This window comes from Bombus vosnesenskii, unplaced genomic scaffold, assembly GCF_011952255.1.
Source record: "Bombus vosnesenskii isolate JDL3184/JDL3185 unplaced genomic scaffold, Bvos_JDL3184-5_v1.1 scf7180000014121, whole genome shotgun sequence".
NCBI classification, from domain to species: domain Eukaryota; kingdom Metazoa; phylum Arthropoda; class Insecta; order Hymenoptera; family Apidae; genus Bombus; species Bombus vosnesenskii.
The window spans coordinates 1,432-16,751 of NW_022883376.1; the positions used below are offsets into that span (position 1 = coordinate 1,432).

Below are 15,320 nucleotides of genomic sequence, written 5' to 3' on the forward strand. Positions count from 1 at the left end.
GCAGAAGGTAATTCACATTTCATTGTGATGACCGTATACATTGAAGCTATATATGACCTTGCTATTTTTTGTTATTTGTGAAAGTATGTAGGATGTATAATAGACAAATATAGGGAGGATACAAATAGTCTTAACTCTTGTGCAGAAGGAGAAAGAAAAATAAAGGGTGATAAGGAAATGGGCATACCATACAAATAATTTCAATATAAAGTCATTTTAAGCATGCTAATAAAAGCATGGTAAGCATGGTAGTGTTCAATTGTTAGAAATATGTAATACCCAAATATGAAATTTGTATTATTTAAGTGTTTCAAAATGTTGGGTATTCCTGGGTGGACACTTATAACTTTTGCTTTGGAAGTTGAAGAAAATTACATTTATGACGTGAATTTTGTAATAAGCCACCTGCTCTATGGGAAAGTCATATTGCGAAAGGCATCTAAACAAGTATGTATTTTTTAAATATTATTGCTTTTATTATACTCACAAAAAAAGAAATAATGTGGTGTTAATACAATGAGTCATAAAATGTTCAAATGCGTTGCGTCAAAATTTTTATGACAATTTTTATATTTATAAAAGCTTTGTCTTGTTTTAATTACATAAGTACATGATAGTTGTAACAAATTTTTGTTCCATCAGTTTTCCGGCAGGTAAAAATCAAAATATACTCGTTGAAGTCAAATGTTTCTCAGATTGAAAATTCCAAATTTAATATAATTGTTTTACGGATTCAACAGTTTTCTCTTAGGTGGAATAATTACTTAAAACATATTACTTGTGCTTTTGATACGCTGAGAACCGAAGAAGATCTCGTTGATGTAAATTTAAGCTGCGAAGGAAAAAGGAATAAGAGCAGACAAACTGCTATTATCTGCATGTAGTACATATTTTAGAGATTCATTTAAGGTAAAGTGAAATTAAGAATTTAATAATTTGTTACTGTTAACATATATTTTGTAAATGATACTTATTCTATTTTACGAAAATCCATGTCAGCATCCTGTTATAATATCTCGTAATGTAAAATTCGATGATTTGGCTGCATTGGTTGATTTTATGTATCAGGGAGAAGTAAATGTAGTTCGAGAACAATTGGCTAGTTATTTAATTACCGCTGAACTGCTTGCTGTTCAGGGCCTTGCCGATGGTATAGGAAAAGATAATAATAGTTTAGTAGAGGTATGTTTTTCAAAATTGTTAAATATGATTAGATATTTTCTGCGTAAATTAAAGTAATACAATTGTATCACGTTAAACTGTGTTTCGGGATGACATTTTTATATGACGCAATTTTATTTGATACTAGTGCTTCAAAAAAATAACTAAAAGTCAACAGATCTTGTTGATATATTTGATTTGAATGTAATTTAGTATATTATTTTTACAAGATTTACGTTCCATATACATATACATTTATTTAGTTACTATTCTCTGCTTATTTCATACGAATTTCATAGTCTACAGCCTACTTTATCTATTATGTGTGTAACTTAAAATCATTGGAATAACTATTCTTGCATCAACATTAATGTACGTGCCAAATAATACGTGCAGTACACCTTCATACGTGTTGAAGTGGTTACCACTTCTAAGAAAACTCTACATCTGGTCCGTTTTAGTTTTCTCAAGCACTGAAGCCAACGACAGCGCGCAGACAAAAGACTGCGACGAAGTCAGGCCATAAACAGTAGACAGGCGACGTTGGCTTCGGGGTTTTTCAGTTATTAGGTAACACAGCTAGCGTGCGGATCTGGACCAGCTCAAATGGTATTTTTACTTAATACACTTCTATTTAAATATATTTTCTACCTTACAATTTATCCACGTGTTTTCTCTGTTTACACACCGAATAACCTCAACATATAGTATAATGTTATACCGTATTACATTATATAGAGTAACGTTATAACGCAGGACGTTCCGCAGAATAACGTTATAACATATTACGTTATACAGTATAACATTATAACGTATTACGTTATAAAGAATGACGTAATAACGTATTATGTTATATAGTATAACGTTACACCGTATTACGTTATATAGTATAACGTTACACCGAATTACGTTATACAGTATAACGTTATAACGTATGACATTACATAGAATTAAGTTATAACGTATTACGTTATATGGTATAACGTTATACCGTATCACGTTACATAGAATAACGTTATAACGTATTACGTTATATAGAATAATGTAATAACGTAGTACGTTATATAGTATAACGTAATAACGTATTACGTAATATAGTATAACGTTATAACGTATTGCGTTATATAGTATAACGTTATATCGAATTACGCTATATAGTACAATTTTATAACGTATTGCGTTATATAGAACAACGTAATAACGTATTAAGTTATATAGTATAACGTTATAACGTATTACGTTATATGGTATAATGTTATAACGTATTACGTTATATAGTACAACGCTATATGGTATAACGTTGTAACGTTTTACATTTTATAGTATAACTTTATAACGTATTGCGTTAGATAGAATAACGTAATAACGTATTACGTTAAATAGTATAACGTTATAACGTATTACGTTATATAGTATAACGTTATACCGTATTACATTATATAGAGTAACGTTATAACGCATGACGTTCCGCAGAATAACCTTATAACGTATTACGTTATATGGTATAACGTTATAACGTATTACGTTTTATAGTATAAAGTTATAACGTATTAGGTTATATAGTTTAACGTAATAACGTATTACATTATATAGTATAACGTTACATAGAATAACGTCATAACGTGTTACGTTATATAGTATATTTCATAACGTATTATGTTATATAGTATAACGTTATAACGTATTACGTTATATAGTATTACGTTATAACGTATTACGTTAAGTAGTAAAACATTATAACGTACTACGTTATATGGTATAACCTTATGACGTATTACGTTACATAGTATACCATTATATGAAATATCGTTATAACGTATTACGTTTTATAGTATGAAGTTATAACGTATTACGTTATATAGTATAACGTAATAACGTATTACATTATATAGTGTAACGTTATATCGTATGACGTTACATAGAATAACATTATAACGTATTACGTTATATAGAATAACGTGACAAAGTATTACGTTATACAGTATAGCGTTATAACGTATTACGTTATATGGTATAACGTTATAACGTGTTGCGTTTTATAGAATAACTTTATAACATATTACCTTATATTGTATATCGTCATAACGAATTACGTTAGGCAGTGTAGCCTTATAACGTACTACGTTATATGGTATAACGATATAACGTATTACGTTATACAGTGTAACGTTATAAAGTATCTCGTTATACAGTGTAACGTTATAAAGTATCTCGTTATACAGTGTAACGTTATAACGTATGACATTTCACAGAATAACGTTATAACGCATTACGTTATATGATATAACGTGATAACGTATAACGTTTTATGGAATAACGTTATAACGTATTACGTTAGGTAGTATAACATTATAACGTATTACGGTATACAGTATAACGTTATAACGTATTAGGTTAGGTAGTATAACATTAGAACGTATTACGTTATATATTATAACATTATAGCGTATTACGTTATGTAGTATAACGTAGTAACGTATTACATTATATAGTGTAACGCTATAACGTATGGCGTTACATAGGATAACGTTATAACGTATTACGTTATATAGTATAACGTAATAAAGTATTACGTTATATAGTATAACGTTATAACGTTATAACGTATTACGTTAGGTAGTATAACATTATAACGTATTACGTTAGGTAGTATAACATTATAACGTATTACGTTATATAGAATAACGTTATAACGTATTACATTATATAGTATAACTTTATTAGGTATTACGTTAGGTAGTAAAACATTATAAAGTAATATGTTATATATTATAACATTAAAACATATTACGTTCTGTATTATAACGTTATATAGTATAACGTAATAAAGTATTACGTTATATAGTATAACGTTATAACGTATTACGTTAGGTAGTATAAAATTAGAACGTATTACGTTATATAGAATAACGTTATAACGTATTACATTATATAGTATAACGTTATAAGGTATTACGTTAGGTAGCATAACATTATAACGAATTACGTTATATAGTATAGCATTATAACGTTATATTGTATAACGTAATAACGTTTTTCCTTATATAGTGTAACGTTATACCGTATTACGTTATATAGTATAACGCAATAACGTATTACGTTATATACTATAACTTTATGACGTATTACATTAGATAGTATAACGTTATAACGTATTACGTTAGGTAGTATATCGTTATAACGTGTTACGTTCTATAGTATAATTTTATAACGTACTACGTTAAGTAGTAAATCATTATAACGTATTACGTTATATGGTATAACGTTATGACGTATTACGTTACATAGTATATCATTATATGAAATTTTATAGTATACAGTTATAACGTATTACGTTATATAGTATAACGTAATAACGTATTACATTACATAGTGTAACGGTATAACGTATGACGTTACATAGAATAACATTATAACGTATTACGTTATATAGATTAACGTAATAAAGTATTACGTTATACAGTATAACGTTATAACGTATTACGTTATATGGTATAACGTTATAACGTATTACGTTATATGGAATAACGTTATAACGTGTTGCGTTTTATCGAATAACTTTATAACATATTACCTTATATAGTATATCGTCATAACGAATTACGTTAGGCAGTGTAGCATTATAACGTACTACGTTATATAGTATAACGTTGTACCGTATTACGTTACATAGCGTAACGTTGTAACGGATGACGTTACATAGAATAACGTTATGAGGTATTACGTTATATGGTTTAACATTATAACCTATTACGTTATATAGGTATAACGTTATAACGTATTACGTTATATAGCATAACGTTACACCGGATCACGTAATATAGTACAATTTTATAAGGTATTGCGTTATACAGAACAACGTAATAACGTATTAAGTTATATAGTATAACGTTATAATGTATTACGTTATATGGTATAATGTTATAACGTATTACGTTATATATGGTATAGCACTTATATGGTATAACGTTATAACGTATTACGTTTTTATGGTATAATGTTATACCGTATTACATTATATGAGTAACGTTATAACTGGGACGTTCCCATGAGATAACGTTGTACCGTATTACGTTACATAGCGTAACGTTGTAACGGATGACGTTACATAGAATAACGTTATGAGGTATTACGTTATATGGTTTAACATTATAACCTATTACGTTATATAGGTATAACGTTATAACGTATTACGTTATATAGCATAACGTTACACCGGATCACGTAATATAGTACAATTTTATAAGGTATTGCGTTATACAGAACAACGTAATAACGTATTAAGTTATATAGTATAACGTTATAATGTATTACGTTATATGGTATAATGTTATAACGTATTACGTTATATAGTACAACGCTATATGGTATAACGTTATAACGTTTCACATTTTATAGTATAAAGATATAACGTATTAGGTTATATAGTTGAACGTAATAACGTATTACATTATATAGTATAACGTTATAACGTATAACGTTACATAGAATAACGTTATAACGTGTTATGTTATATGGTACAACGTTATAACGTATTACGTGAAGTAGTAAAACATTATAACGTATTACATTATGTGGTATCAAGTTATGACGTATTACGTTACATAGTATATCGTTTTATGGTATAACGTTATAACGTATTACGTCTTATAGTATAAAGTTATAACGTATTATGTTATATAGTGTAACGTAATAACGTACTATATTACATAGTGTAACGTTATAACGTATTACGTTACATAGTACATCATTATATGAAATAACGTTATAACGTATTACGTTTTATAGTATGAAGTTATAACGTATTACGTTATATAGTATATCGTAATAACGTATTACATTATATAGTGTAACGTTATAACGTATGACGTTACATAGAATAACATTATAACGTATTACGTTATATAGCATAACGTAAAAAAGTATTACGTTATATATTATAACGTTATAACGTATTACGTTATATAGCATTACGTTATAACGTATTACATTAGATAGTATAACGTTATAACGAACAACGTTAGGTAGTGTAGCATTATAACGTATTACGTTATATACTATATAACGTTATGACGTATTGTGTTACATAGTATATCATTATATGAAATAACGTTATAACGTATTACGTTTTATAGTATAAAGTTATAACGTATTACGTTATATAGTATAACGTAATAACGTATTGCGTTATATACTATAACGTTATATGCCTTAACTTTATGACGTATTACGTTTTATAGTAGAAAGTTATAACGTATTACGTTATACAGTATAACGTTATAACGTATTACGTTATATGGTATAACGTTATAACGTATTACGTTATATGGAATAACGTTATAACGTGTTGCGTTTTATCGAATAACTTTATAACCTATTACCTTATATAGTATATCGTCATAACGAATTACGTTAGGCAGTGTAGCATTATAACGTACTACGTTATATAGTATAACGACATAACGTATTACGTTATACAGTGTAACGTTACAACGTATGATACTACACAGAATAACGTTATAACGTATTACGTTATATGATATAACATTATAAAGTATTACGTTATATATTACAACATTATAACGTATTACGTAATGTAGTATAACGTTATATAGTATAACGCAATAACGTATTACGTTATATAGTATAACGATATAACGTATTACATTATACAGTGTAACGTTATAACGTATGACGTTCCGCAGAATAACGTTATAAAGTATTGCGTTATACAGTGTAACGTTATAACGTATGACATTTCACAGAATAACGTTATAACGTATTACGTTATATGATATAACATTATAAAGTATTACGTTATATATTACAACATTATAACGTATTACGTAATGTAGTATAACGTTATATAGTATAACGTAATAACGTATTACGTTATATAGTATAACGTTATAACGTATTACGTTAGGTAGTATAACATTATAACGTATTACGTTATATAGTATAACGTATTACGTTAGGTAGTTTAACATTATAACGTATTACGTTATATAGTATAGCGTTATAACGTATTACGTTATGTAGTATAACGTTATACCGTATTACATTATATAGTGTACCGTTATAACGTATGACGTTCCACAGAATAACGTTATAACTTATTACGATATATGGTATAAAGTTACAACGTATTACGTTTTATCGAATAACGTTCTAACGTATTACATTGTATAGTATAACGTTATAGCGTATTACGATATATACAATAACGTTATATGCTTTAACTTTATGACGTATTACGTTTTATAGTATAATGTTATAACGTATTACGTTATATAGTATAACATAACAACGTATTGCGTTATATTGTATAACGTAATAAAGTATTACGTTATATAGTATAACTTTATGACATATTACGTTAGATAGAATAACGTAATAACGTATTACGTTTTATGGTATGACGTTATACCGTATTACGTTATATACTGTAACGTTATAACGTATGACATTTCACAGAATAACGTAATAACGTATTAAGTTATATAGTATAACGTTATAATGTATTACGTTATATGGTATAATGTTATAACGTATTACGTTATATAGTACAACGCTATATGGTATAACGTTATAACGTTTCACATTTTATAGTATAAAGTTATAACGTATTAGGTTATATAGTTGAACGTAATAACGTATTACATTATATAGTATAACGTTATAACGTATAACGTTACATAGAATAACGTTATAACGTGTTATGTTATATGGTACAACGTTATAACGTATTACGTTAAGTAGTAAAACATTATAACGTATTACGTTATGTGGTATCAAGTTATGACGTATTACGTTACATAGTATATCGTTTTATGGTATAACGTTATAACGTATTACGTCTTATAGTATAAAGTTATAACGTATTATGTTATATAGTGTAACGTAATAACGTACTATATTACATAGTGTAACGTTATAACGTGTTACGTTACATAGTATATCATTATATGAAATAACGTTATAACGTATTACGTTTTATAGTATGAAGTTATAACGTATTACGTTATATAGTATATCGTAATAACGTATTACATTATATAGTGTAACGTTATAACGTATGACGTTACATAGAATAACATTATAACGTAAAAAAGTATTACGTTATATATTATAACGTTATAACGTATTACGTTATATAGCATTACGTTATAACGTACTACATTAGATAGTATAACGTTATAACGAACAACGTTAGGTAGTGTAGCATTATAACGTATTACGTTATATACTATATAACGTTATGACGTATTGTGTTACATAGTATATCATTATATGAAATAACGTTATAACGTATTACGTTTTATAGTATAAAGTTATAACGTATTACGTTATATAGTATAACGTAATAACGTATTGCGTTATATACTATAACGTTATATGCCTTAACTTTATGACGTATTACGTTTTATAGTAGAAAGTTATAACGTTTTACGTTATATAGTGTAACGTTATAACGTATTACGTTATATAGTATAACGTTATACCGTGTTACATTAGATAGTATAACGTTATAACGAATTACGTTAGGTAGTGTAGGATTATAACGTATTACGTTATATGGTATAACGTTATGACGTATTACGTTACATAGTATATCATTATATGAAATTTTATAGTATAAAGTTATAACGTATTACGTTATATAGATTAACGTAATAAAGTATTACGTTATACAGTATAACGTTATAACGTATTACGTTATATGGTATAACGTTATAACGTATTACGTTATATGGAATAACGTTATAACGTGTTGCGTTTTATCGAATAACTTTATAACCTATTACCTTACATAGTATATCGTCATAACGAATTACGTTAGGCAGTGTAGCATTATAACGTACTACGTTATATAGTATAACGACATAACGTATTACGTTATACAGTGTAACGTTGCAACGTATGATACTACACAGAATAATGTTATAACGTATTACGTTATATGATATAACATTATAAAGTATTACGTTATATATTACAACATTATAACGTATTACGTAATGTAGTATAACGTTATATAGTATAACGCAATAACGTATTACGTTATATAGTATAACGATATAACGTATTACATTATACAGTGTAACGTTATAACGTATGACGTTCCGCAGAATAACGTTATAAAGTATTGCGTTATACAGTGTAACGTTATAACGTATGACATTTCACAGAATAACGTTATAACGTATTACGTTATATGATACAACATTATAAAGTATTACGTTATATATTACAACATTATAACGTATTACGTAATGTAGTATAACGTTATATAGTATAACGTAATAACGTATTACGTTATATAGTATAACGTTATAACGTATTACGTTAGGTAGTATAACATTTTAACGTATTACGTTATATAGTATAACGTATTACGTTAGGTAGTATAACATTATAACGTATTACGTTATATAGTATAACGTTATAACGTATTACGTTATGTAGTATAACGTTATACCGTATTACATTATATAGTGTACCGTTATAACGTATGACGTTCCACAGAATAACGTTATAACTTATTACGATATATGGTATAAAGTTACAACGTATTACGTTTTATCGAATAACGTTCTAACGTATTACATTGTATAGTATAACGTTATAGCGTATTACGATATATACAATAACGTTATATGCTTTAACTTTATGACGTATTACGTTTTATAGTATAATGTTATAACGTATTACGTTATATAGTATAACATAACAACGTATTGTGTTATATAGTATAACGTAATAAAGTATTACGTTATATAGTATAACTTTATGACATATTACGTTAGATAGAATAACGTAATAACGTATTACGTTTTATGGTATGACGTTATACCGTATTACGTTATATAGTGTAACGTTATAACGTATGACATTTCACAGAATAACGTTACAACGTATTACGTTATATGATATAACGTTATAACATATTACGTTTTATAGAATAACGTTATACCGTATTACGTTAGGTAGTATAACGTTATATATATAATATCGTGATATAATGTGTTTACAAAGAGGGGACAATAGAGATGTAAATCAGACAGAAAAAGACGATTGTTGTACAACCTGAACTATTCACGCCAAACGCACAGAAAACAGCGCAATCCACACTCTCTCGGCAACGCCATTCGCAACCTCTGTCTCCGCTCAGCTCGCACTCTGCTTCTCGACTCGCCCTCTGCTTTTCGACTAACGCTCTGGCCGTTGCCGCATTCTGTTGTCTTTTTCCTAGGCCCACCGCACACGTGTTCTGCAGGCGCTCGTGGCCAGGGTCACGTAGGTCTTTTCCACGAAAGTATGCACATGAAAAGACCGATGACACATTGATGGGCCCGACGACGCCTCGGCTCCCGCGGCATTGTTCATAATTCGCCCGATATTTCTTAGGCCTTTCGTCCACGATACTACATATAGTATAACGTAATAACGTATTACATTATATAGTGTAACGTTATAACGTATGGCGTTATATAGAATAACGTTATAACGTATTACGTTGTACAGTATAACGTAATAAAGTATTACGTTATATAGTATAACGTTATAACGTATTACGTTATATAGTATAACGTTATAACGTATTACGTTAGGTAGTAAAACATTATAACGTATTACGTTATATGGTAGAACGTTATGACGTATTACGTTACATAGTATATCGTTATATGGTACAACGTTATAACGTATTACGTTAGGTAGTATAACATTATAACGTATTACGCTATATAGTATAACGTATTACGTTAGGTAGTATAACATTATAACGTATTAAGTTACATAGTATAACGTTAGAACGTATTACGTCAGGTAGTATAACGTTATAACGTGTTACGTTATATAGTATAATTTTATAACTTATTAAGTTATATAGTATAACTTTATGACGTATTACATTAGATAGTATAACGTTATAACGTATTACGTTAGGTAGTATAACATTATAACGTATTACGCTATATAGTATAACGTATTACGTTGGGTAGTATAACATTATAACGTATTAAGTTATATAGTATAACGTTATAACGTATTACGTTAGGTAGTATAACGTTATAACGTGTTACGTTATATAGTTTAATTTTATAACGTATCACGTCAAGTAGTAAATCATTATAACGTATTACGTTATATGGTATAACGTAATAACGTATTACGTTATATAGTATAACGTTATAACGCATTACGTTATATAGTATAACGTATTACGTTAGGTAGTTTAACATTATAACGTATTACGTTATACAGTATAGCGTTATAACGTATTACGTTATGTAGTATAACGTTATACCGTATTACATTATATAGTGTACCGTTATAACGTATGACATTTCACAGAATAACGTTATAACGTATTACGTTATATGATATAACGTTATAACATATTACGTTTTATACAGTAACGTTATAACGTATTACGTTAGGTAGTATAACATTATAACGTATTACGGTATATAGTATAACGTTATAACGTATTACGTTAGGTAGTATAACATTAGAACGTATTACGTTATATAGAATAACGTTATAATGTATTACATTATATAGTACAACGTTATTGGGTATTTCGTTAGGTAGTATAACATTATAAAGTATTACGTTTTATATTATAACATTATCACGTATTACGTTATGTAGTATAACGTTATATGGTTATAGAACGTATTACGTTATATAGAATAACGTTATAATGTATTACATTATATAGTATAACGTTATTAGGTATTTCGTTAGGTAGTATAACATCATAAAGTATTACGTTATATATTATAACATTATAACGTATTACGTTATGTAGTATAACGTTATATGGTATAACGTAATAACGTATTACATTATATAGTGTAACGTTATAACGTATGGCGTTACATAGAATAACGTTATAACGTATTACGTTGTATAGTATAACGTAATAAAGTATTACGTTATATAGTATGACGTTATAACTTATTACGTTATATAGTATACCGTTATAACGTATTGCGTTAGGTGGTTTGGACGAAAAACTTACATCCGGCGGAAGCGTTGCCGCACCGGAAACGATCTCTCTCACGCTGCTGAAATCGCAATTTGGCACCATTGGATGCTTCGCAAGACCAACTAAAACTGGAGGGACCAATGGTGTATGCGTAATTCTGTATTTTTCTACGGGACTGATTAACGTTTCTAACTTGAAATTTCGCATTATGTACACAGCTGCACCGCAACTTATTGCCGTATTCATCATTCCGAACGCATAACCGTGGAATAATGGCAAGAAAACTAGTATTCGGTCTCCACGTCGAATATCCATTGATTCTGGGGCACTTCGATTAAGAACAAAATGCAATTGAATCGAATATTTATAATTTCAACTAGAATGATAAGAGTTAAGAGGCACAACAATAGAGAAAATATTATATAGTTGATTTGAATAAAGAATGGTTTGTTAATCATATAAAACGAATAATATATATTTAAATTTAACATAAATGAAAAATAAATCTCGAAATATATGTGTGGTCTTAGATCAACCGGATACATTGTGTATATTAATTTAATATATTTACCTTAGACTTTGGATGAAAAGTAACAAATTTCGATGAGACAACATTACTCCTTTTGGAAGGCCTGTTGTACCGCTAGAACATAAAATAGCTGCCATTCTTTTCCTGTTATGATCTATCTGCACCGGTGAAGACGCATAGAGATCCGTGATACTTTGATATTTTTCCAAAACCTTGTCTCAGGTTATTATATTTCCATCAAGAGGTTTATCATCCAATTCGATTAATTTCATATTCCAGCTTACAGTAGATGCAATTTTCGCCAAAATGTTTTCAGTGCGTCGCGATGCAAACAACACCCGTGGCTGATAAATTTCCAGCATGTGCGTAAATTCTCCTACGTAAAAAATTGCATTAGATATGATTAAATAACGCATATGCTGCATCGCGTAACTTAACCACTCCGCGTAACAAGGTGACAGTTTTACAAAAGATCTAGAAATATTCGAAGAGCCTTACAAAAGCTTTTTCCGATATCCGTCTCCGCAAGGAGAGGCTGAAACAACTTTCTTTGAAATAACATATTTTTCGTAGAATGTTTACTCTGAGAAGATATTCGGAGTAGTTAAATACAATTTAATCGTATACGATTAAAAATTAGTATTGTTTGTATCTCTAAAAGGTGACGGAGTAACGCATATTGAGAATATAAGTGATTATTAATTTCCGCATCTATATACACAATATTTAACAATTTAATATTAACAATTATTGTTTACACTACATTATAAAACTTGGTGTTAGAGTAAGTACTGTTTCTAGACTTTTATTGTTAATTCTGCAAATGTAATGTAAATAAATTTAGTCTTTAATTAAAGTATCTAATTTATGATCTCTGTTTCTAGTAGTTGTAAAATTCTATAATAAACTCGAGGCAAATAATAAAGTCGAGGCTCGATTTCATTAACTTATATATGGCATAATCAGTGGAGTTATCAGAAACATGCAAGTTTCCAAAAAAGAAGAGCAAATTTTTCTTTCCACTTTTTACGTTCTGCCTTCGTTAAATTTCTATAATATTAAACACGCACGTACTTTTAATTAAATTAATTTCTTTGTTATTATAAAATAATTCGTAAAAGCTGCTTGGAGAATATCTTACTTTCTGTATATGCTGGATTCAACGGTGCAAATATAGCTCCGATAAATAACGTGCTACATATCGATACCACGTAATGTGGATGGTTTTCAGCTGCAACGGAGATTCTGTCTTCCACCTTGATTCCATAATTTCTCAAAGCAACAGATAATATTGTGCTTTTTTCGAGAATATCCTTGCATGTGTAGTGTTTACCAGTTTGAATATCTACCTGATATAGTAACATGCAAGTATTACAATATAAAACATAGTAATCAAAATGAATCATTTGTATTGTCGTTTCTTGCTCTTTTTATATAAAAAAATCTATCTTGTTTAAATTGAGACTGTTGATTACTCTGACAATGTACATGCTAATACAGCCATCTGTAATCGCAATATGCGGGTCGCTTATCTAGAACGAAACGTACCAGGTCGTTAATTGTTCGTTGCAACGGTAGTGTCAAGTATTCCATCCGTAAGAAAAGCTTATTTTCTGACGAAAATTAGAAGGACTGTAATGTCTAATTCAAAATCAGTACAATCACGAGTCTACCTCAGCTTTTTAACTTTTAATAAAATCTCTAATATGGACGTCAGGAAATGATAAAACGAATGACCTGCGACTGATTTGCTTCACTGCATCTTATATCAATTTATATTTTGTCTCGTTTATATTCTGCGGCAATCGTTCTTGTTTCTCACAGCTCAGCCATTCTGTAACGATGAACCGTTGTAACATTCGCAGTGTTTCAGTGTAAACTGTTTGATTGTTCCGATTTAAAATGATGGCGCTGTAAAGAAGGTTATACGCTTGGACGGTTTATAGTTTATTGTTGTAATACAGCAGGAATGTGGACGATACACGACGATGTTAGCCGAAAATTGTGTGTAATTAAAAATCCCTAGGCGGTTAAAATACATTCAACCACAATAACATTTATAGAAATATAAAAATTGTATTGAAAATACGATTAGATGGCGTATTTATGGGATAATAGTAATAAGGTAGCACATATATCGAGCAGTATGTGTTATGCATTTTATGTGACATGCCCCTGTTTTTACGTTTGTTGTAAAGGAACGAATATTATTATTTTTTATCGTGTGTTCACTGAATCAAATGCTGCAACGATTGCTCGCAAAAATTTCCAAGTTTTTCTGTATTATTCCGTTTATATTCCTTTAGTTTGATCAACGTGACGTTGTTCGGCCTTCTTGTAACTAAATATTTAGTGTGATACGCTATACCGAAATTATCACATTATTGAACATTTGGCGATAATATTTGTTGAAGGGTAGACAAATGAAAATTGTGGCTGGGCAAACGCGGACAAGATGCGAATAAACGGATGCAGTTTAATCTTTGTAAAAATTCCCTCTTTCTCTCCTAATCGAGGTTCTACTGTGTACGTACAATTTAGCGTATTATTGCCGCGATCATATTTTATTTTTTTATTTCAAAGCTTGCGATTCCGAACATTATGTTTTCTCCGTAATCGTTTCAAGTGTGA

General features: G+C 29.0%; 1 protein-coding gene and 1 pseudogene across 1 annotated transcript; one reads left to right on the forward strand and one right to left on the reverse strand.

Annotated features, from left to right (window-relative positions):
• The first annotated feature begins 315 nt into the window (after positions 1-315).
• LOC117239755 lies at positions 316-1,363 on the forward strand (annotated as a pseudogene).
• An 11,374-nt stretch (positions 1,364-12,737) lies between these two features.
• On the reverse strand, positions 12,738-14,103 carry LOC117239756 (luciferin 4-monooxygenase-like). Its single transcript, XM_033505575.1, has 2 exons — positions 13,831-14,103; positions 12,738-13,065 (listed from the first exon to the last, which is right to left on the reverse strand). The coding sequence occupies exons 1-2, from the start codon at positions 14,093-14,095 to the stop codon at positions 12,908-12,910; spliced, it is 423 nt and encodes a 140-aa protein (XP_033361466.1). The 5' UTR covers positions 14,096-14,103; the 3' UTR covers positions 12,738-12,907.
• Positions 14,104-15,320: the final 1,217 nt, after the last annotated feature.

Excerpts from the sequence above, each read along its gene's own strand:
- LOC117239756 (XM_033505575.1), bottom strand. The coding sequence starts at position 14,095 with ATGATTCATTTTGATTACTATGTTTTATATTGTAATACTTGCATGTTA. Across the intron at positions 13,066-13,830 it reads GAATCCAGCATATACAGAAA|GAGAATTTACGCACATGCTG; the intron begins GTAAGATATTCT and ends TTTTTTACGTAG.